The sequence below is a fragment of the Mobula birostris genome, chromosome 4 (assembly GCF_030028105.1).
Source record: "Mobula birostris isolate sMobBir1 chromosome 4, sMobBir1.hap1, whole genome shotgun sequence".
NCBI classification, from domain to species: Eukaryota; Metazoa; Chordata; class Chondrichthyes; order Myliobatiformes; family Myliobatidae; genus Mobula; species Mobula birostris.
The window spans coordinates 203,767,928-203,792,606 of NC_092373.1; the positions used below are offsets into that span (position 1 = coordinate 203,767,928).

A 24,679-nucleotide genomic window follows, 5' to 3' on the forward strand; every position below is an offset into this window, starting at 1 on the left:
TGGAATGAGAAAGGTGAGCTTGCCAGTAATATTAAAGAGGATACCAAACGATTCTTCAGATAAATAAAGTGTAAAAGAGAAGCAAGAGTAGATATTGGAACACTGGAAAATGATGCTAGAGAGGTAGCAATGAGGGCAAAATTGCAGATAAAACTGACTACCAGAATGGTGGAAGTTCAAGAGCGTCAGGGGTCATGAAGTGTGTGAAGTTTCCATTTCTAGAGAGAAGATTCTTGGGAAACTGAAAGGTCTGGACCAGACGGTGTACATCCCAGGGTTCAGAAAAAGGTGGCTGAAGAGATTGTGGAGGCATTAGTAATGATCCTTCAAGAATCACCAGATTCTGGAATCGTTCCAGAAGACTGGAAAATTGCAAATGTCACAACACTCATGAGGAAGGGAGAGAGGCAGAAGAAAGGAAACTATCGGCCAGTTAGTCTGACCTCAGTGGTTGGAAAGGTGTTGGAGTCAATCACTGAGGATGAGGTCTCAGGGTACTTGGAGTCACATGATAAAATAGGCTGTAGTCAGTATGGTTTCCTCAAGAGAAAATCTTGCCTGAGAAATCTGTTGGAATTCTTTTAAGAAATAACAAGCATGTTAAACAAAATTAATCGGTTGATGTTGTGTACTTAAATGTTTAGAAGGCCTTTGATAAGGTGCCACACAAGAGGCTACGAGCCCATGGTATTACAGGAAATACCACGGGCTGACTGGAAGAAGGCAAAAAGTGGGAATAAAGGGAGCCCTTTCTGGTTGGCTGCTAGAGACTAGCGGTGTTCCATAGGGATTTATGTTGGGACTGATTCTTTTTATATTATATGCCAATTATTTGGATGATGGAATTGATGGCTTTGTTGCAGTTTGCAGACGATATTAAGATAGTTTCGAGAAAGTAGAAAGGCTACCAAAGGGCTTAGACAGATTGAGAGAATGGGCAAAGAAATGCCAGGTGGAATACAGTGTCAGGAAGTGTATGGTCATGCACTTTGGTAGAAGAAATAAAAGGGTAGACTGTTTTCTAAGTGGAGAGAAAATACAAAAAAAGTTGAGAGGCAAAGGGACTTGGGAGTCTTTGTGCAGGATTCCCTGAAGGTTACTTTGCAGGTTGAGTCTGTGGTGAGGAAGGCAAATGCAATGTTTGCATTCATTTCTAGAGGACTAGAATATAAAAGCAAGGATGTAATGTTGAGACTACATAAAGTGCTGGTGAGGCCTCACTTGGAGTATTGTGAGCAGTTTTGGGCCCTTTATCTTAGACAGGATGTGCTGAAACTGGAGAGTGTTTAAAGGAGATTCACAAAAATGATTCCAGGATTGAATGGCTTGTCACATGTGGAGCGTTTGATGGCTCTGGGCTTTTATTCACTAGAATTCAGAAGAATGAGAGTTGACCTCATTGAAAACTATTGATATAGCGGATGTGGAAAGGATGTTTCCAATGGTGGGAAAGTCTAAGACCGGGGATTCAGTCTCAGAATAAAGGGGCATCCTTTTACGTCAGAGATGAGGAAGAATTTCTTTAGCCAGAGAGTGGTGAATCTGTGGAATTCTTTGCTACAGGCAGCTGCGGAGGCCAAGTCTTTATGTATATTTAAGGCAGAGGTTGACAGATTCTTGATTGGCTGGGCCATGAAGGGATATGGAGAGAAGGCAGGAGATTGGAGCTGAGAGGAAAATTGGATCAGCCATGATGAAATGATGGAGCAGACTTGATGGGCAAAATGGCCTAATTCTGCTCCTATATCTTACTGTCTTATCATTTCAGAGGATCTGTTCTGGACCCAGCACACAAAGAAAGCTTGGCAGTGCCTCTATTTCCTTAGGAGTTTGCAAAGATTTGGCATGACATCTAAAACTTTGACAAACTTCTATAGATGTGTAGTGGAGAGTATATTGACTGGGTGGATCACAGCCTGGTATGGAAACACCAATGTCCTTGAGTGGGAAATCTTACAAAAATAGTGGATACGGCCCAGTCCATCATGGAAAGCCCTCCCTACCATTGAGCACATCTTACTGGAGCATTGTTGCATAAAAGCAGGGACCCCACCACCCAAGACATGCTCTCTTCTCGCTGCTGCCATCAGGAGGAAGGTACAGAAGCCTTAGAACTCACACCACCAAGTTCAAGAACAGTTATTACCTCTGAACTACTAGGCTCTTGAACCAGAGGAGATAACTTCACCCAACTTCACTTGCCCCATCATTGAAATGTTTCCACAACTTATGGACTCACTTTCAAGGAATCTTCATGTCATGTTCTTGATATTTATTGCTTATTTATTTATTTATTTATTTTTTTTTTTTTTGTACTTGCACAGTTTGCTGCCTTTTGCAAACTGGTTGAACATCCAGTTGGTGTGGTCTTTCATTGATTCTCATGGCAATTATTCTATTCTGAATTTATTGAATATGCCCACAAGAAAATGAATCTCAGGGTTGTTAAAGTGACATCTATGTACTTTAATAATAAAATTACTTTCAACTTTGAGTTAGAGGTCAGTTTGGGGTTTAGGGACAAGGATGAGGGGGAGATGGTTGGTGATCAGGGGCAGTAAATGAAGATTCTGGGCAGAGTTGGCCTGGATTGAAGCATTCTGCAGTCAAATATCTGCATCCCAGAGGTCGTGTTGGCAGGCACTGAGACCAGTGATCTCTAAGTTGGTGAGTCACGAGGGCCACTGACCCCTCCCCCTCCCATATTGGGTTCAGAGGTCGTTCTGAATCCAGCAGTTGAGGCCCAAAGGTCAAACCTGGTGAAGTTCAGAGGGTAAAGCCGAAGGTGTAAGTCAAGAGCATGGAGATCCGGAGTCAGAAGTCTAAAGGTCGAAAACCAGAGATAAAGGCCCAAAGGAGTCACAGGGACCTGAAGGAGTCATGAGGACCAGCGGTCGAGGCCCAAAGGTCAAACAGATGATTGGCGAATCCTGGGCAAAGTACAAATTTGGAGGCCCAACGTCTGTGAGTCTGTGAATCCAGGGACAAGGACAGAGGCCCGAAGGTGGCCTGTCCTGAGGTTGGAGGCCTGTCTCTGTGTGTGTGTGTATGAGTGGGTGGGTGGGAAAGGCGTCTGTTTTGCTGTTATGTTATTCTACTGAACATAGTAGACATGCTATGTTGGGGCCGGAATGAGAGGTAACACTGTGGGCTGCCCCCAGCATGCCTTTGGGTGCGTTGGTTGTCAATGGAAACGATGCATTTCACTTAATGTTTCACTGTACATAAGTAAGTCTGAAACCTGAGCATCCTGCCCAGCAGGTAGATTAGGCAGCAGCCAACACAACTGACCTGGATATCCTGGGGTTTGTTCGGGAGCAGTTGTTTGCTCGCCCGTTTCCTTTTCCTGACCCCGTGGACCACACTGGTTGGCGGTTTCTTTGGCAAGCTGGGAGGCTCAACACCTGGGGTCCCCAGTGAGGGTTCGACTTCATCGCCCGTGGCCAAAGGATCTTCTGTTTCCTCGTCTCCCTCGACAGCAGTGTCTGCAGAGAGACAGGTGCGGAGGTTAAGCCTGGAAGGTGCTGTATGTAATGCATTTAAGTTTGGTCATATAGGAAATATATCATTCTGGAGAGATTGGTTTATTATGGCCTCATGTGCTGAGATACAGCGAATAGCCTGTCTGCTATACTGTCCATACAGATCAGATCATTTCAGGGCATACTGAGGTAGAACAAGGTAAAATAGTAACAGAAAGCAGAATGAAGTGCTAGAGTGACAGCTGCAGATGGAGTGGAGATGGAAATGGATTACTGTGCAGAGGGACAGAGAGGTGCAAGCAGAGAGGGTGGAGGGAATTATGAGGGACTAGCACAAGGTTGGGACAGAAGAGCCTCCTATGCTGCAGCAGTTCTCTGATTCAATGAAGTGAACTCTGTCACTGGTGAAGCCCTCTGTGTGGGTCATGGAGCGAGAGCAGGGACCAGGCGGTGTAAACACTGTGACAGCGCCAGCGACATGAGTCCGATTTTGCTGCTGTCTGTAAGGAGTTTTCTGCTCGTCCCGTGACCACACGGGTTTCATAGAAACAGATGGGCCAATTGGCCTAAATCTGCTCCTATGTCTTATGTCCTCTTGGCAAAGGGCATTACAAGGTGGACTGGGTGGCATGGTAGCATGGCAGTAAGCACAGCAAAGGGCATTCAGAATAGAATACAGAGGTATAATATGATTAGGAATAGTCAACATGGCTTTCTGAGAGCTATAATATGATCAGGAATAGTCAGCATGGCTTTGTGAGAGCTATAATATGATCAGAAATAGTCAGCATGGCTTTGTGAGAGGTATAATATGATCAGGAATAGTCAGCATGGCTTTGTCAAGGGCAGGTTGTGCTTTACGAGCCTGATTGAATTTTCTGAGGATGTGACTAAACACATTGATGAAGGAAGAGCAGTAGATGTAGTGTATATGGATTTCAGCAAGGCATTTGATAAGGTACCCCATCGAAGGCTTATTGAGAAAGTAAGGAGGCATGGGATCCAAGGGGACATTGCTTTGTGAATCCAGAACTGGCTTGCCCACAGAAGGCAAAGAGTGGTTGTAGATGGGTCATATTCTGCATGGAGGCCGGTGACCAGTGGTGTGCCTCAGGGATCTGTTCTGGGACCCTTACTCTTCGTGATTTTTATAAATGACCTGGATGAGGAAGTGGAGGGATGGGTTAGTAAGTTTGCTGATGACACAAAGTTGGAGGTGCTGTGGATAGTGTGGAGGACTGTCAGAGGTTACAGTCGGACAGTGATAGAATGCAAAAAGGGGCTGAGAAGTGGCAGATGGAGTTCAACCCAGATAAGTGTGAGGTGGTTCATTTTGGTAGGTCAAATATGATGGCAGAAATAGTATTAATGGTAAGACTCTTGGCAGAGTGGAGGATCAGAGGGATCTTGGGGTCTGAGTCCATAGGACGCTCAAAGCTGCTGCGCAGGTTGACTCTGTGGGTAAGAAGGCATATAGTGTATTGGCCTTCATTAATCGTGGAATTGAATCGTGGAATTGAGCCGAGAGGTAATGTTGCAGCTATATAGGACCCTGGTCAGACCCCACTTGGAGTACTGTGCTCAGTTCTGGTCGCCTCACTGCAGGAAGGATGTGGAAGCCATAGAAAGGGTGCAGAGGAGATTTACAAGGATGTTGCCTGGATTGGAGCAAGACTTATGAAAACAGGTTGAGTGAACTCAGCCTTTTCTCCTTGGAGCGATGGAGGATGAAAGGTGACCTGATAGAGGTGTATAAGATGATGAGAGGAATTGATTGTGTGGATAGTCAGAGGCTTTTTCCCAGGGCTGAAATGGTTGCCACAAGAGGACACAGGTTTAAGGTTCTGGGAAGTAGGTACAGAGGAGATGTCAGGGGTAAATTTTTTATGCAGAGAGTGGTGAGTGCATGGAATGGGCTGCTGGCAATGGTGGTGGAGGCGGATACGATAGGTTCTTTTAAAAGAGTTTTGGATAGGTACATGGAGCTTAGAACAATAGAGGGCTATGGGTAAGCCTAGTAATTCCTAAGGTAGGGACATGTTCAGCACAGCATTGTGGGCCGAAGGGCCTGTATTGTGCTGTAGGTTTTCTATGTTTCTATGAGTCTGCTCTGCCATTCTATCGTGGCTGATTTATTATCCCTCTCAACCCCATTCTCCTGTCTTCTCCTCATAACCTTCGACACCCTTACTAACCAAGAACCTATCAACCTCACTTTAAACATACTCAATGATTTGGCCTCCACGGGCATCTGTGACAATAAATTCCACAGATTTACCACCATCAGGATAAAGAAATTCCATAGATGAATTTCTCAATGAATGCCACAGATTCACCTCATTTTTCTACCTGTACTACCTTTCTCTGACCCTGTGACCCTATGATCTGTACCACACACAAAACGCTGGAGGAACTCAGCAGGTCAGGCAGCCTCTGTGGAGGGGAATATAAACGGTCTGATTCTTTCTTCCCATAAGGGCTGTCTGGCCTGCTGAGTTCCTTGGGCATCCTGTGTATGCATTGCTCAGGATTCCCAGCATTTGCAGAATCTCCTGTGTTTACCGCATTCTGCTTTTGTTTTCACTACTTCAATGTATGAAATGATCTGTCCGGTTGGTATGCAAGCAAGAGCTTATCTCGGTACATGTGACCATAATAAACTAATTACTAGTGACTGATTTCACTGATCTGATTTGCTCACACTAAAACCATATCCTTCTCTGCTTTGCCTATTCCAATGGCTGTCTAAAAGTATGTTAAATGCAGTGAATGTTTTTGATTCCACCATCTCCTCCGGCAGGGCACTGCAGACACCAATTATTCTCTGTGCAGAAAAAGCAACCTCTTAAATCCCTTTTAAATCTCCTTCCTCTTGCCCAAACCTTTCTCCTTTATATTAAATAAACTTATATACTATAATTAATGTTCAGTGTGTTGCCTGTCCCTAGGTTGCTTTGATGTTGCTGCAGGCAAGTTTTTCATTATAAATTAAAGATTAGCTTTATTTGGCACATGTACAACAAATTTCAAAATTCCAACTACATTTATTATACATGTTATACAACCTTGCGATTCATCTATTTACAGGCAGCCACAAAACTAAGAAACCCAAAAGAATCCATAAAATAGAAAACATGAGTGTGTCAAATCCAACCGTAGGCTTGCCTAGGTAATACGCACATGAATAATTGCCCCTTTCTTCCCAGTCCTGATGAAGGGTGTGAGCCGCAAAGATCACCTGTTTATTCCTTTCCGTAGATGCCACATGAGCAACTGACTTCCTGCAGCATTTTGTGTGTGTTACTCTGGATTCATGCAGAATGTCTTATATTTGTTGTTGGCCAGAAGAAGCTACAGTCTACAATTAGTGGATTTGACGAGTCAAGGACAGGGGATGCAGACAAACCAGTTGTCTCTGTTTCCCCCCATCTTGTGGTCTCTGAACCGACTCTTGCTCTGGGATGATCTGATCAGAGCAGCTGAATGTGGACACAAGGAACTTCAGGCAATGACCTGCTAAACCTGAGACCATTCTCAGATGAGTAGCTACTTATTATGTAAAATGCCAGACCTACCAATGAAGAAATCTGTAATCTTGTCAGGCTCTGTCTGGGTCACCTCATTTAACTGGTTTAGACCAATCAGAGTTGAAAGACAGAAATGCACAAGGCTAGAGCAGGCAGAACCTTGAAACAATGTTGGTTGCAGCCCTGGACAATGACCAGTAAGAAAATGACCCAAGTAGGTCAGGTGACCTTGAGCCAATGGGATGGAGATCCACCAGTTCAATTGATGAAGGAAATTATAAGAATCAGGAGTTCCAAATACACAGGGGCGATAGCTCTCCAGCAACCATAGACCAACCATTGTGGATAAGGAGGACCCCATGGACACGTGGAGATCAGGACCACAAGGAACACAGGGCCAACATAGACTCTTTTCCTGGGTAATACCTTTTCTCTTCATTGACTGTTCATGGAGAGTCAGGAATTCGAGAGGGGTGCACACAGGTAGTCAGTTTGTGAACCTATGAGCTTTTTAGTTGAGACAATAAAAGTTACTTGTTGGTAAATACAGATTCTCTGTGCCTCACTGATTATTATTACAAGGGGGTGATCCTTGTAACGTTGTGTACCTGATTGGACCTGTATCTCACCACACTTGGGCACATCACAATAAACTTGACACGACTTGACTTGACCCTTTTGTTTTCGATGCCCCTAGCTCATCGGAAAGGTCAGCTTGTGCATGATGGGTTGAAGGACTGACCCTATGGTACTCAAAACAACCGACTGAAACCCTAACCACTAATTGTTATTCACAATTCTTTGCGAGGCTTTGTTTGGTTCTTGAAGGTAAGGGTTAAGAAATGTGAGCGATTTCTGTGGGGCTGCCTTTAATCCCATTGGAATGTGCCAGAAATTCCTTTCCTATTTCTCTTGGCTCAGCAGCTAGTACAAGGCTTCATGGAAATAAACAAATTTTACAGGGAGCAGGAGGTTAGTGTCTGCCTTGCTCCATTAAGACAGAGCTGAGAAACTTTAGCTCACGCCGCCACAGAAACTGAGGAACAGAAGTTAATATCTGGCAAGTTATTACCTGCTCTGAACTCTGCCCTGCAATTTGTTCTTGGTTGGAACTACAAAGACCTGCAAGCAAACTAAACATACTACAAAGTTCAAAGTACATTTATTATCAAAGTATGTATACTTTACACAACCTTGAGGTTCGTCTGCTTCCAGGCAGCCACAGAGCAAAGAGACCCAACAGAACCCATTTAAACAATAGAAGACCAGCAAACGTCCAACGTGCGGAGAGAGAAAAAACACAAATCGTGCAAACAATGTAAGTAAGCAAATAGCATTCAGAACTGAAGTCTACAAAAGTGAGTCCACAGCTGATTCAGAAGCCCGTTAGTTGCAGGCCACAAACTCAGTTTGGTGCAGACACGAGTAAACTTCGTGGAGCAGAGAGCTGAAGTTCAGTGTACAGATGAGTAAACCTTATGGAGCAGAGAGCTGAAATGATTCATCCCTCGGCTCTGGCCCCAGACTACAGAGATTAACTTTGATATGTTGAATTCTTGACTTCCTGACAAACAAACCACTATCAGTTAGGATAGGCAACAACACTTCATCTTCTCAGTATTATTTATTAACTTTAGTTTCAGTTTGCACAGGTTGTCTTGTTTTGCACATTGGTTATTTGTTAGTCTTTGTGTGTACTTTTTTCATTGATTCCATTGTATTTCTTTGTTCAAGTGTGAATGCCTGCAAGAAAATGAATCTAAAGGTAGTAGTATATGCTGACATATACTAACTGAACTGTTCTCACTGCCTATGGATTCACTTTCAAAGACATTTCATCCCATTTTCTAGATATTTATTGATTTTTTTTTGTATTTGTATTAAATGCAAATTTTCGTTGGATGCAGTTTTTCATTGATTCTATTGACTTTCTTGGATTTGCTGAGAATGCCCGCAAGTAAGTGAATCTCAGGACATATATGTATTTTGATAATAAGTTTACATTGAACTTTTAACTTATACATACTTTGATAATGAATTTACTCTGAACTTTGAACTACAACCACATTGGTGCTCCACAAGGTTCTGTCATCAGTCCCCCTCTCTACTCCCTGTACACTCATTGCTGCATGGACAGATTCTGCTCTCATCCCATCTACAAATTCGAATAGCGTACTGCGTGGTTGAGAGAGTTAAGAGCTTCAAGTTCCTAGGTCTGAACATCACCAGTGGTGGAAAATGGAATTCCTTAACAGAGAACGCCTCTGCATGACCTTGTTTAATGTGGGGAGGCTGACGCACAGGCGGCCACCACATGGTCCTTGACAGATCTAAGTCTGGGTCCAGTGACATGGAATTCAAGATGACTGGGAACCCTTCACTGCTGCAGCCTTCCTCCACCTTCACTGCCACTGTGATGTGTCATCGTCTTCTTCCAGCTCCACCAATGAGGTCTTAGTTGGATCCCTCTTTGACTGGAACCACCCTCTTGACCTTACCACCATGGGCGACCCTACCAGGAGAACAGCACAGATGGCTGAACTTCGGACAGCATTGCTCATGGGATCTCAGGCCTTCACACGCCTCTCCACCACAACAAGGTGGCGATCCTCAGGGAACACCAACTGAAACCACACTGAAGTCACAGCCAAGAAAAGCTCTACTCCCTCAAGAAGCTAAAGCAATTTGTAATGACTCTATCAACTCTTACCGATTTTTATCGATACACCACTGAAAACTACAGAGAGTTGTGGACACAGTTCGTCACAGAAAGCAGCCTCCCCTTTGTCTATACTTCTTGCTCCCTCAGTAAAGCAGCCAACATGATCAAAGTTTCCACCACCCCAGACCTTCTCTCTTCTCCGCTCCCCTTGCATTTTATCGTTTCCCCGCACTGCACTCTCTCTGTAGCTGTTGCACTTGACTCTGCATTGTTATTGTTTACCATGTTCTCTCTCAATGCACGGTGCACTGATCTGACCCGAACGAACAGTGTGCAAGGCGAGCATTCAACTGTATCTCTGTACGTGTGACAATAATAAGGTGGTTGCATTTTGGGAAGACAAGTTCAGGTGCAACTTTCACAGTGACAGTGGAGAGTGCAGAGAACAGAAGCGCCTTGGAGTACAAGTACGTGGTTCCCTGAAAGTGATATTGCAGGTTTTTTTTTATTTTAGCAATCCAGCGGGGTGTAGCCCCTTCAGGCCCTTTGAGCCAGACCCCACAACCCTGATTAACCCTAACCTAATCACAGGACAATTTACAATGACCAATTAACCTACTCAGTACGTCTTTGGACTGTGGGATGAAACTGGCCCACCCGGGGAAAACCCACGCTTTCCACAGGGAAGAAGTACAGAGACTCCTTACAGCACAGTGCCAGGATTCAACTCCAGACTCTGGCACACCCCAAGCCGTAAAGCGTTGCACTAACTGAGCCGGCCCAGACAGACAGGACGGTGACTTTTGACATACTGGCCTTCATCAGTCAGGGCAATGAGAATAGAACAGAGTCATAGAAAAGTACAGCATAGAAACAGACCCTTCAGCCCATCCAATCAATGCTGACCATGAATCTGCCTAGTCCCATTTACCTGCACCCAGATCATAGCCCTCCATACACCTCCCATCCATGTATCTATACAATTTTCTCTTACATGTTGAAATTGACTCACATCCAACACTTTTGTTGGCAAATCATTCCACATTCTCACTACCCTCACAGTGAAGAAGTTCTACCTTATGTTCCTGTAAGGGGTTTCTTCTTTGTTGTGTTATTTGCTAAGGCTAATAAAATGGCTTCTTTGTTATGTTAATAAAATGGCTTTTCTGTAATGTTAAATGCTGAGTTAACGGTAGTGGCTTGTTTAGGTTATAATTCCTGATGACAGGAATTGTATTCATTTGCTAACCAATTGGGATAGATGTCATCCTTTCTTGTGTGTCTGTAAGCTATTGTTTTTGCGGGCTTTGGGGAGAAGGCGCGATAGAGACAGAGAGAGGAGACGCAACTCGAGAGATGCCGTAAACTGGGCGACGGAACGGACCCTGAGCGAGAGTCCGAGGCCCAGGGCCTTTCTGGAGGAGAACTGAAGAGGAAGGACATACTGGGCGCGCTCTGGTCAAGCACCGTGGTTGATCCCAGGTGGCGGGTCGAGGTCGGAGGGATTGAATGGTGGAAAAAAGACTCTGTTAATTGAGCTCCAACAGTTGTGCATGAAGTGGTTGAACTTTGATAAGTTTGGTGCCTTTTACTTTCCTTTCATATTGTATCTCTGTTAATTACATAGTTCCGGTAAGATCTATAAAGTGTAATCTGTAAATCGTACATTGTGTGCTGTCTGTTAATTGGCGGTGTGGGGTACATCACACGGCATCCACACAAACTTGATAACCCAGTTTGGCGGGGCCGAAGGCTGCTCCCCCAGACAAAAGCGAGCTGAGGCTTACCAGGAGGCTACATTGTGGGGGCCATCAACTGGCTACATTCCTCTTAAACATTTCACCTTTCACCTTTAACCCATGACCTCTAGTTGTCATCTCACCCAGATTCAAGGGGGAGCAAAAAGCCTTGTTGCATTTACTGTGAGCAGTGTGTCTAGGGTGAGCGGTTTCAAGTTCCTGGGTGTCAAGGTCTCTGAGGAACTGACCAACATATCAGTGAAGTTATAAAGGCAAGACAGTGACTATACCTCATAAGGACTTTGAAGAGATTTGGCATGTCAACAAATACACTCAAAAACTTCTATAGATGTACTGTAGAGAGCATTCTGACAGGCTGCAACACTTTCTGGTATGTTTGTGTGGTGGGGGGGGGGAAGAGAGGGCTACTGCATAGGACCAAAAGAAGCTGCAGAGGGTCGTAAGTTTAGTCAACTCCATCTTGAGTACTAGCCTACAAAGTACCCAGGCCATCTTCAGAGAGCGGTGTCTTAGAAAGGCAGAGTCCATTATTAAAGACCTCCAGCAACCAGGGCATGCCCTTTTCTCACTGTTACCATCAGGTAGGAGATACAGAAGCCTGAAGGCACACACTCAGCGATTCAGGAACAGCTTCTTCCCCTCTGCCATCCGATTCACCAGAAATGGTTTACCAGAACAAATTGTGAGTGACAATGGACCACAATACACATCAGAAGAACTCAGACTCTTTATGAAGAAAGATGTCAGACATTTCAAGACAGCTCTTCACCATCCAGCAATGAATGGGTTAGCTGAAAGATTTATCCAAACCTTCAAGAAGCCCATTAAAGTGATGGACAAAGAGGACATTTCTCTACAGCACAAGATGGACAACTTCCTTTTTGTGTATCAGAGCTCTGTTCATGCAATGACAAATCAAACACCTGCAATGCTGTTCATGAACAGGAATCTGAGATCTCGCGTAGACCTCCTCAAACCAGATCTACGGAGGGATGTGCAGAATGAACAGTTCAACCAGTTGCCAAGTGAAGCAGCAGGCTGGACAGGAAGTTCTACCATTTGATTACCGAGAAGACAAGTGGACACCCGGTAGGATAGCTACAAGAACTGGTCCACATATTTACATAGAGGATGTCGGAGATCAGACATGGAGGCGTCATGTGGACCAGATACTGGATGCTCAACCAAAGAACACACAGTCATTTGCATCCGACAAGATGGACACATTACAGTCACTGGACATACCTCTCAGGGATGATCATGTCACTGACAGCAACATGACACTGGAAACCGAGAACATTGTCTTAGACAAGACGCCTACCAAACCTGATGCCACTCCACAGGCCCACGGGTGCTATCCTGAAAGAAAGAGAGTGCCACCCAAAAGCCTGAACCTTCAGAACTGTGAAGTTAGTTATGGATTGTTATTGTGAAAGCATGTTTATTTGGAACATGGGGTTATGAAAGGTAAATTGAATGATTTGTACATTTGCAGTTTTATGTTGCATTAATCCAAAGGGGGAGCAAGTCTAATGTATGATCAATTTCTTTTAGAGCAATTATTCCCCTTAGCACTACATATTGATCTGTTGTCAGCGCATGCTCTGTTTCCTACACATGTGCTTTGTTTTCTCTCTCTCTCTCTCTCTCTTACTGCAATGTGAATACATCAGTAAAGGGCATCTCCCACATGCATGCTTTTACTTAATGTGATTATGTAGTGTGCAGGCACAATAGGTACCAATGTGGACCATGATCTCTGGCTGTTCACCCTTCCACTTAAGAATGCTGTAAACTCAATGTGAGATGTCCCTGACCCTGGCACCCATGAGACAGCAAACCATCCAGGAATTTTGTTCTCATCCACAGAACCTCCCTTCTGTTCCCTATCACTACAGCTCACATCTTCTCCCTCCTTCCATTCTGAGTCACAGAGCAAGACTCAGTGCCAGGGACCCGACCACAGTAACTTTCCTCTGCTGGGTCATCACCCCAACAGAGTCCAAAGTGATATACCTGTTATTGAGGGGGATGGCCTCAGAGGTACTCTGAACTGGCATTCCTGTCCCCTTTCTCCCTCCTGACAGTCACCTGTGTCCTACAACCTGAGTTCAACCACCTCGCTGTATGCCCTGTCAATCAACCCTCATCCTCTCGTATGATCTGGAATTGATCCTGTTCCAGCTTCAACTCTTTTAAGATGGTCTGTTAGAGGCTGCTGATGGATACGTTTCTCACAGTTATAATTATCAGGGACACAGGAGATCTCCCTGCCTTCCCACATCCCACAAGAGGTGCAATCCACTATCCTGTCTGGCAGTCTAGGATGTTATGTTACAGTTGCTCAAGACACTGATGGATTATTGTGTTCAGGTCAGGTTGCCCTGTTATAGTCATAGAGCAATATTCATCCTTACTCATCCATGCCAACCAAGGTGCCCGTGGAAGCTAGTCCCACCTGCCAACACTGGAGCCATATCCCTCTAAACCTTGCCCAAACATCTACCTGCGCAAATGCCTTTTAAATGTTGCCAATATACCTGCCTCAACCACACATGACCACCCTCTGTGTGAAGGAGCTCCCATTAGATACCCCATTAATCTTTCCAGTCTTATCTTTAATTTATTTATTGAAATGCAGCCCCATATTGAACCGATGCTCTCTAATTATATTTCACTGGGGAAAATACTGTGCACATTGACCCTATCTACACCACTCAAGATTTTAAACACTTCTAGAAGACCATCGTTCAGTCCCCTACGCTCCCATAAATAAAAACCTAGCATGCCCATTCTTTCCCTGTAATCAAGTCCCCCAAATCCCAGCAACGTCTTTGTAAATCTCCTCTACACTCTTTCCAACACAGTGATGTCTTTCCTAAAGCAGTGGGACCAAAAGACCATAGACCGCAAGACAAAGGAGAAGAATTAGGCCATTTGGCCCATTGAGTCTGCTCCACCATTCTATCATCGCTGATTGCTTTTTTCTCCCCCTCCTCTCCATACTCCACTCCCCAGCCATCTCCCCATAATCTTTGATGCCATGGCCAATCAAGAGCATATCAATCTCCGCCTTATATACACCCAATGACCTGGCCTCCATAGCTGCTTGTGGTAACAGATTCCACAAATTCACTAGCATCTTGCCAAAGAAATTTCTCCACATCTCTGTTTTAGATGGATGTGCTTCTAACCAGATGCTGTGCCTCTTGTCCTAGACACCCCCACCATGGGAAACATCTATGCTGTCTAAGCCTTTCAAAATTCAAAAGGTTTCAATGAGATCCCCCCTCATCCTTCTGAATTCCAGTGAGTACAGACCCAGAGCTATCAAATGTTCCTCGAATAATAACCCTTTCATTCCTGGAATCATCCTTGTGAACATCCTCTGAAACATCTCCAATGTCAGCACATCTTTTCTTAGATGAGGAGCCCAAAACTTAACAATACTCAAGGTGAGGCCTCACCAGTGCCTTATAAGGTCTCAGCATCACAGCTCTACTCTTATTTTAGAAATGAAATGAATGTTAACATTGAATTTGCCTTCCTCACCTCCGTCTCACCTTTAGGAGTTCTGCATAAGGACTCCCAAGTCCCTTTGCATCACATATTTTTGGATTTTCTCCCGGTCTAGAAAATAGTCTACACATTTAGTTCTTCTACCAAAGTGCATGATCAACATTGTATTTCATTTGCCACTTTCTTGCCCATTCTCCTAGTTTGCCTGTCTTTCTGCAGCCTACCTATTTGGTCAACACTACCTGCTCCTCCACCAACCTTCATATCATCTGCAAACTTGGCAACAAAGCTATCTATTCCATCATCTAAATCATTTATAAACAGCATAAAAAGATGTGGTGCCAATACTGACTCATGTGGGACACCACTAGTCTCTGGCAGCCAACCAGAAAAGGATCCTTTTATTCCCACTCACTGCTTCCTACCAATCAGCCAATGCTCTAACCATAAGAACATAAAAAATAGGAGCAGGAGTAGGCCATCTGACCCGTCGAGCCTGCCCCGCCATTCAATAAGATCATGGTGATCTGTTCGTAAACTCAACTCCATCTACCTGCCTTTTCTCCATAACCCTTAATTCCCTTACTATGTAAAAACCGTTCAAACTGTATCTTAAATATATTTAGTGAAGAAGCCTCAACTGCTTCCCTAGGAAGAGAATTCCACAGATTCACCACTCTCTGGGAAAAACAGTTTTTCCTCATCTCCATCCTAAATCTTCTCCCCTGAATCTTGAGGCAATGTCCCCTAGTTCTAGTCTCACCTACCAATGGAAACAATTTTCCTACTTCTATCTTATCTATCCCTTTCAAAATTTTGTATGTTTCTATAAGATCCCCTCTTACTCTTCTGAATTCCAGAGAGTATAGTCCCAGGTGACTCAATCTCTCCTCGTAGGTTAACCCCTTCATCCCTGGAATCAACCTGGTGAACCTCTTCTGCACTGCCTCCAAAGCCAGTATACCCTTCCTCAAGTACGGAGACCAGAACTGCACACAGTACACCAGGTGCGGCCTCACCAGTACCCTGTATAGTTGCAGCATGACCTCCCTGCTCTTGAATTCAATCCCTCTAGCAATGAAGGCCAACATTCTGTTTGCCTTCTTAATAACCTGTTGTACCTGCAAGCCAACGTCTTGTGATTCATGAACAAGCACTCCCAAGTCCCTCTGCACAACAGCATGCTGCAAATTTCCACCATTTAAATAATAATCTGCTCTTCTATTATTCCTTCCAAAGTGGATGATCTCGCATTTACCAACGTCGTATCCCATCTGCCAGATCTTGGCCCACCGTGCCAGTAACATTCCTGTAATACCATGGGCTCTTAACTCGGTAAGCAGCCTCATGTGTGGCACCTTCACACATGTCAAAAATCTTCTGAAAATCCAAATATACAACATCCACTGCATCCCCTTTACCTATCCTACTTGTAATCTCCTCAGGGGATTCCAATAGGTTCACCAGGCAAGATTTTTCCTTCAGGAAACCATGCTGACTTTATCCTATCTTGTCCTGTGTCACCAAGTACTTCATAGCTTCATCCTTAACAATAGACTCCAACATTTTCCCAACCACTGAGGTCAGGATAACTGGCCTATAATTTCCTTTCTGCTGCCTTCTTAAAGAGTGGACTGACATTTGCAATTTTCCAGTCCTCAGGAACCATGGCAAAGTCCAATGATTCTTGAAAGATCTTTACTAATGCCCTCACAATCTCTACCGCTATCACTTTCAGAACCGTAGGGTGCAGTTCATCTGGTCTGGGTGAGTTATGTACCTTTAGTTCTTTCAGCTTTTCAAGCACCTTCTCCCTTGTAAAAGTAACTGCACTCACTTTCTCTCCCCTCATACCCTTCAACATCTGGCACACTGCTAGAGTCTTCCACAGTGAAGACTGATGCGAAATACTCACTTAGTTCATCATCTGCCATCTCCTTGACCCCCATTATTATTTCTCCAGCCTCATTTTCTAGCAGTCCTATATCAACTCTCACCTCCCTTTTATTTTTTATATAATTTTTGAAAGCTTGTTATATTCTCCTTGATATTGTTTGCTAGCTTGCTTTCATATTTCATCATTTCCCTCCTAATGATCCTTTTCATTGTTTTCTGTAGGTTTTTAAAAGCTTCCCAATCCTCTACCTTCCTGCTATTTTGTGCTTTGTTGTATTTTGTTTTTATGTTAACTTTGACTTCCCTTGTCAGCCACAATTGTACTATTTTGTCATTTGAGTATTTCTTTGTTTTTGGAATACACTTTCCTCATTTTCCCAGAAACTCAAGCCATTGCTGCTCTGCTGTCATCCCCGCCAACATCTCCTTCTAATCTGCTTTGGCCAATTCCTCTCTTATACCACTGTAATTTCCTTTACTCCTCCAGGCTTCACATTAGGCTTTACTTCCTATCAAATTTCAAGTTGAACTCAAACATTTTGAGATCACTGCCTCCTAGATAGATAGATAGATAGATATACTTTATTGATCCCGAGGGAAATTGGGTTTTGTTACAGCCGCACCAACCAAGAATAGAGCATAAATATAGCAATACAAAAACCGCAAACAATCAAACAACAAAATGCAAACTATGCCAGATGGAAAATAAGTCCAGGACCAGCCTATTGGCTCAGGGTGTCTGACCCTCCACGGGAGGAGCTGCACGTTCGATGGCCACAGGCAGGAACGACCTCCCGTGCCGCCCAGCGTTGTATCTCGGTGGAATATGGTCAAAGTCCAACAGTAAAAAGTTCAATGTCCGGTCTACAAACACGTTCCTCGATTGTAATATGATTCGGATTGCACCACCTGTTGTTAACCAGAACAGTAAGCACCCAACTCCTTTACGCTTACCGCTCTCAGTGCACTTCCGGTCAGCCCGAACGGTCTGGAAGCCGTCCATGGAAAAGTTTTGATCGGGTATGTCCTCATGCAGCCCCGTACCAGTGAAACACATAACACTCCACTCCCGAAATGTTCTCTGACGCCTGGATAGCGCCGTGAACTCATCCATTTTATTACCCACCGAAATCCTCTTCTCCATAAGTCTCTGTTGTCTCGACCTGGTCCTCTTTCCTCGACTTTGTGATCCCCCTCTGCATCCTGTGTGTGTTTTCCTCCAGATTTCAGCAGGGGTGTCTGCCGCTCTGCTCACTAAACCGGCCGGCATTAGCGCAAGCAGCTGGTCCCTGGAATAAACAATGCGACCATGCTTCTGTCCCGCTAATGAGATGTGTCAGAATGTAGCTATTTCCAGCGCTAAAAACCCAAATAAAACTCTCTCTACCAGCATGTTAGAGAGGGTGCAGCTTCGACGTGTTACCGTGAAAAATAACGTATGTTAAAAAGTAAGAAGAAAAAAGTAAGAATACTGATCGGAACGGCTGTAACAGGCTGCATGCACGACCAGCGCATGCATACCCCTAAGGGTACCTTTACCTTAAGCTCCCTAATCAGATCCAGTTCATTACATAACACCCAGTCCAGTATAGCTGATCCCCTAGCAGGCTCAACGACAAAATGCCCTAAAAAGCCATCTCATCAGCATTCGAGAAATTCATTCTCTTGAGGTCCATTACCAATCTGACTTTCCCAATCTACTTGCATATTTAAAATCTCCCAAGTCTTTCATAATATTGCCCTTTTGACATGCCTTTTCTATTTCCCATTACAACCTGTAGTCCACATCCCAGCTACTGTTTGAAGGCCTGTATATAACTGCCAACAGGGTCCTTTCACCTTTGCAGTTTCTTAATTCAACCCACAAGGATTCAACATCCTTCGATCCTATGTCATATCTTTCTAATAATTTGATGCCGTTCTTTACCAGCAGAGCTACGCCTCCCTCTCTGCCTACCTTCCTATCCCTCTGATACAACGTGTAACCTTGAACATTCAACTCCCAACTACAACCATCCCTCAGCCACGCTCCAGCGATGGCCACAACATCATACCTGATATTCTGTAGAAGTGTAAAAAGATCATTCCCCCTTACTTCCTATACTCCATGCATTGAGTTATAACACTTTGCGTACTGTATTTGCTACCTTTTCTGATCTTGCATCCCTAATGCACCGATACTCACTCTACTGGCTGCAATATTTTCCTATCATCTAACCTTTTGCCTACCCTTCCTGACAGTCTGACTGCATGTTATTTTAGCCTTTTTTACCATCAGCCCTATACTGAGTTCCTTTACTCTGGTTCCAATCCTCCTGCCAAATTAGTTTAAAGCCTCCCCAACAGCTCTCCTTGCCAGTGAGAATATTGGTCCCCATTGGGTTCAGGAGCAACCCGTTCCTTTTGTACAGGTCATACCTCCCCCACAAGAGATCCGAATGATCCAAGAATCTGAAGCCCTGCCTCCTGCACCAGCTTCTCAGCCACACATTTATCTGCCAAATCATCCTGTTTCTACCCTCACTGGCGCGTGGAACAGGCAGCAATCCAGAAATTACTCTCGGAATAAAACTGTACAGAATACTCCAAATACAGCCTCACTGATACCTTGTACAATTGCAACATTGAAAGGCCCAGAGTAGACATGGAAGGAACATTACTTATAGTGGGTGAGTCTAGGACCAGAGGACACAGCCTCAGAATAGAGAGATGTCCATTTAGGGTGGTGAATCTGTGGAACTCATTGCCACAGACGGCTGTGGAGGCCAAGTCAGTTAGTATATTTAAAGTGAAGTTTGATAGGTTCTTCTTTAGTCAGGGAATCAAAAGTTCCAGGGAGAAGTCAGGAGAACGGAATTGAGAAGGATAATAAATCAGCCATGATGGACTGGTGGAGAGGACTCATTGGGCGGAACAGCTTGATTCTATGTCTTATAGTAGACATGGTATTATAGAGGTTCGCATTACACTGTTACAGTGCCAGCAATTGCAAATGAGGGCACAATTCCTCTCACAGTTTGTAAGGAGCTTTACGTTCCCCCTGTGACAAAGTGGGTTTTCTCCAGGTCTTCTGGTGCGGGTTAGGGTTACTGAGTTGTGCGCAAGCTATTGGTGGCACCAGAAGCCTGGCGACACTAGCAAGCTGCCCTAGCACAATCCTCTCTGATTTAAATTGACAAAAATGACGCATTTCACCATGTTTTGATGTACATGCGATAAATAAAGCTAATCTTTAAAATCCTTTGGCTGTATGGTCTAACAAAGGTATTTGAAAAGATGGGGGAGGCATTGTTGAAACAAAAGGAGCATCTCTGATGCAGTGAGTCTGAATGACCAAATGCGATAGTGAGGCAAGGGTTAAAATCGGAGGGGGCACTTTGTCTGTGAAATGCATTGTTCAGGACAAGACTGTGGAACAAGAAATAATTTTGAAAAAGGATAAAACGGAGCCAAAATAATTGCAAGAAGAATCTGCCGGTTGTAACACAAACAGCCAGAAAGAGTGAGTCATCTGAACTTGCAGGATTCAGTAGTGAGTCCAAAAGGCCACAACGTTCCCGGACGGATAATGAGATGCTGGAAATTCTCAGCAAGTCAGGCAGTATCTGAGGGATGGAAGGAATTTCCGACATTTCAAATCCTAATGCAGAATTTCAGCCCAAAACATTGACAAGTTCTCCCCCTACCACCACAGATGTTGCTTGTCCTACTAAATCCTTCCCCTTAATTCTTCTTGGTGTACTTTCCAGCTTTATCTATCCTTTTTTGAAAACTGGACCTCAGGATATGGGACCTCGGAAATTCTGAGACTACCTCCGAGTGTGACAAGTGCTATACCTGAACCTACACCCCATGCGCCCGTCCCCATCGCCACCCCATTCAGGGCCCCTAACAGGACTTCCAGGTGAAGCGACTCTTCACCTACATGTCTGTCAAGGCCTCTGTCAGGTTGGAGGAGCAACGCCTCATATTATCTGGGTAGCCTCCAATCCGATGACACGAACATCTGTTTTTTTGTAATTTCTCCTCCCTCCCTTCTTCTCTCTTCTACCATTCCCCCCTCTGGTTCCCCTCTCACCCCTTCTCTTCTCCTTACCTGCCAATCATCTCCCTCTGGTTCTTCTCCTCCCTTTTCTTCTGCGGTCCACTCTCCTCTCCCATCAGATTCCTCCACCGCAGGCCCTTTATCACTTCCACCTATCGCCCCTCCCCCACCCACTCACCTGGTTTCACCTATCACCTACCAGATTGTAATCCTCCTCTCCACCAACCTTCTTATTCTGGCTTTTTCCCCCCTTCCCTTCCAGTCCCGATGAAGGGTCTCGGCCCAAAACGTTGACTGATTTATCCCTCCATAGATGCTGCCCAACCTGCAGAGTTCCTCCAGCATTGTGATTTCCAGCGTCTGCAGAATCCCTGGTGTGTGCCGCCCGATCTTTTAGCAATCTCCTTTCTCTCATCTGCCATCCCAGGCTCTGTAGGCTTATTACAGGTCAAAGGGTAACGAGGGAGAGAGCATGTCCCCTTAAGGATCGGGGTAACATAGAAAAATATGTACGCAGATGAGCGAGGTCTGAAATTAATACTTCTTGTCTGTGCTTACATGGATAAGGACTTTGAAGCTAAAGGGGTCAGGGAGGAAACAGTGAAATTATGGAGCATTTCACCATGAGGAAGGAGGAGATATTGGAGGTCCCAAAATGAATTAAGGTGGATAAGCCAAGTGTATCCTGGGACATAAACACAAGAGATTCTGCAGGTGAAGGGTCTCAACCTATAATGCTGACAGTTTATTCCCCTTCACAAATGCTGCCTGACCTGCTGAGTTCCTCCAGCACTGTGCATGTGTTGCTCAAGATTTTCAGCACCTGCAGACTCTCTTGTGTTTCTGAACCTTTGCTGTTGGGCTGGCCACAGCTACATTCTGGGGGACTGGGTCTTGTGGGGGGTTAACATACAGAGTGCACCATGGAATTTTCAGTAACTTTCCCCCACCCTCCACACCCCACGTTCCACCACGTCGTCATCTCACCAGTGAGAGTGTCCGTATCAAGAGACCCCGTTGTCATTGGCAGCTCGGGCTGAGCAGGTGGGGGCATTAAGGGTGGAGCCCCTGGAGGCGGGACGTATGAAACCTGTAGAACTACGGTGGCCTAGAAAGGACAAGAAAAGGACAATTAATCATACCGAACAAGGAACTGGACATCCGAAAAAGAAGCAAGGAGGAAGAGTTAGGCATCACAGGCTCTTTCTCCATTTTCCTTCACTGTCTTCATATCGAACATAGGCTTAAAGCCCCACAATCTATCACTCCATTCTGATAGAGGTGTACAAGATGATAAGAAGCCCAGGTTGGGTGGACAGCCAGAGACTTTTTTCCCCAGGGTGGAAATGGCTATTACATGGGGGCATAATTTAAGGTGATTGGAGAAGAGTTTAGAGGGGAACGTCAAGGGCAAGTTCTTCACACAGAGAGTGGTGACTGGGGTGGTGGTGGTGGAGGCAGATACACTAGGGACTTTTAAGAAACTCTTAGATAGGCACATGGATGAGAGAAAATTGGAGGTCTATGTGGGAGGGAAGGTTTCGGTTGATCTTGGAGTAGGTTAAAAAGTTGGCACAACATCATAGACTGAAGGGCCTGTACTGTGCTGTATTGTTGGATGACTTCTAGGAGCTTTTATTTTGAAAGTTACAAAGGTTAACTATCCTTTGTGTGAAGAATTTCTCCCTATCTTTGTCCTCGACAGCCAACACTTTGATCTGAGGCCAGTGACCCCTGTTTCTAGACTCCTCATTCAGAGACCATGTGGGAGAACAACATAAAACCATATGTGAGAACAACAAGACCATTTAGTTCATCGAGTCTGCTCCACCATTCAATCAACCCTATTCTCCTACCTTCTCCCCATAACCCTTAACCTCTTTACTAATCAAAAATCTATCAATTTCAACTTTAAGTACACACAATAACTTGGCATCCACAGTTGTCCATGGCAATCAAGTTCACAGATTCATCACTCTCTGGCTAAAGAAGTTCTTCCTCATTTCTGTTCTAAAGGGGAGTCCTCTCATTCTAGAGCGTGCCCTCGGATCCTACTGGAAATATCCTCTCCAAGTCCACTCTATCTAGGCCTTTCAGCATTCGGAAGGAGTTAACGAGATCTCCCCTTCATCCTTCTGAACTCCATCGAGTCCAGGCCAATAGATGTCAAATGCTGCTCATACACTAAGCTTTTAATTCCAGAGATCATTCTTGTGAACCACCTCTGGACACCCTCCAGACTGAGAACATCCTTTCTTTGATAGGGGGTCCAAAAATCCTCCCAACATCCAGCCTGGAAGAAATTCATTAGCTTCAATGAGATCTCCTCTAAATCCTCAAAATGTATCTTATTTTATACAAAGATACAGCCCTTCCGGCCCTTCAAGCCACAGTGCCCCAGCAACCCCTGACAAACACAATTAACCCTAACCTAATCGCGGGACAATTTACGAAGACCAATTGACCCACTCAGTACATCTTTGGATTGTGGGAGGGCCCAGAGCAAACCCATGCATTCGACAGGGAGGACGTACAGAGACTCCTTACAGAATGGCACCGGAATTGAACTTTGAACTCCAGAACGCCCCAAGCTGTAATAGCGTCGTGCTAACCGCTACGCTACTGTGGCGCTAGAAATTCAAGATAACAATCTAGTCTCCTTGTACCATAAGCCTACCATCTCAGGAACCAGTCTGACAAATAGTTACTGCACTCTCCCCAGTGGCAGTCCATCCTTTCTCAAACATATGGACCAAAGCTGAACAGAACATAAAACACAACACAGAAGCCTGCCCTTGCATTTTGTGGCCCAGTTAAGTCTCTCTGGACCCTGACAGTGATCAGGTTAACACAAAGTTCAACATGCAACAACCTGAGCCAGTAACAATCGGCATCAGCAAAAGAATGTGCTGATGAATGTAAACTGGTAAAGACTTGTATCTGGCTGATTGAATCGGGTTCTTTGATAAAACATTGAGGAGGGCACTGTAGTCGATCTTCTGTGTGTGGATTTTTGAAAAGCCTTTCACAATGCACTGTATTGTCAGCAAGTGTGAGCAGAATCTTTCTCCGTGGGATTAGACGGATTGCAGCAGCAAGGATATTAGCAAAACGATCAGAACTGCAAAGAGCAAGACCTCAGTCACATCATTCTGAAAGAGAAAATTGACAAGGATACTGCCAAAACTTGAGGAAAGGTTGAATAGGCTCGGACTTTATTCTCTGAACTGTAGGAGAATGAGACGACATTTGATAGGGGTATACAAAATTATGAGGCGTATAGATACCGTAGGGTGAATGCATGTCATAGCTTTCCTCAAGTTGGGTGAGACTGGAACTAGAGGTTATAGTTTAACGGTGAAAGGTGAAATATTTAAGGAGAACCTGAAGGGGAACTTTTTCCACTCAGAGGGTGCTGTGAGTGTGGAACGAGCTGACAGCCGAAGTGGTGGATGTGGACTTAACTTTAATATTTAAGAGATGTTTGGATGAGAGAGGTATGGAGAACTATGGTCCAGAAGTGGATTGATGGGACTAGGCAGAAGACTAGCCAGCACAAACTTGATGAGCTGAAGGGAGTGTGATGGGACAGTGTAGAGGGAACTTCACTCTGTGTCTGACGCCAGGAGTGTGTGATGGGACAGTGTAGAGGGAGCTTCACTCTGTGTCTGACCCCGGGAATGTGTGATGGAATGGTATGGAGGGAGCTTCACTCTGTGTCTGACCTCGGGGTGTGTGATGGGACAGTATAGAGGGAGTTTCACTCTGTGTCTGACCCCGGGAGTGTG

The 24,679-nt window shown here is 44.7% G+C and overlaps 1 protein-coding gene across 6 annotated transcripts in view; it reads right to left on the bottom strand.

Moving 5' to 3' along the window:
• dysf (dysferlin, limb girdle muscular dystrophy 2B (autosomal recessive)) overlaps positions 1-24,679 on the bottom strand; it is a 391,959-nt gene that overhangs the window by 285,572 nt on the left and 81,708 nt on the right. For all 6 annotated transcript variants that reach the window (XM_072256784.1, XM_072256786.1, XM_072256783.1 and 3 more), the window contains exons 5-6: positions 21,879-21,999; positions 3,292-3,485 (exon numbers count right to left, since the gene is read on the bottom strand). In XM_072256784.1, the coding sequence (XP_072112885.1) occupies positions 3,292-3,485; positions 21,879-21,999 (315 nt within the window). The remainder of the gene's footprint in view (positions 1-3,291; positions 3,486-21,878; positions 22,000-24,679) is intronic.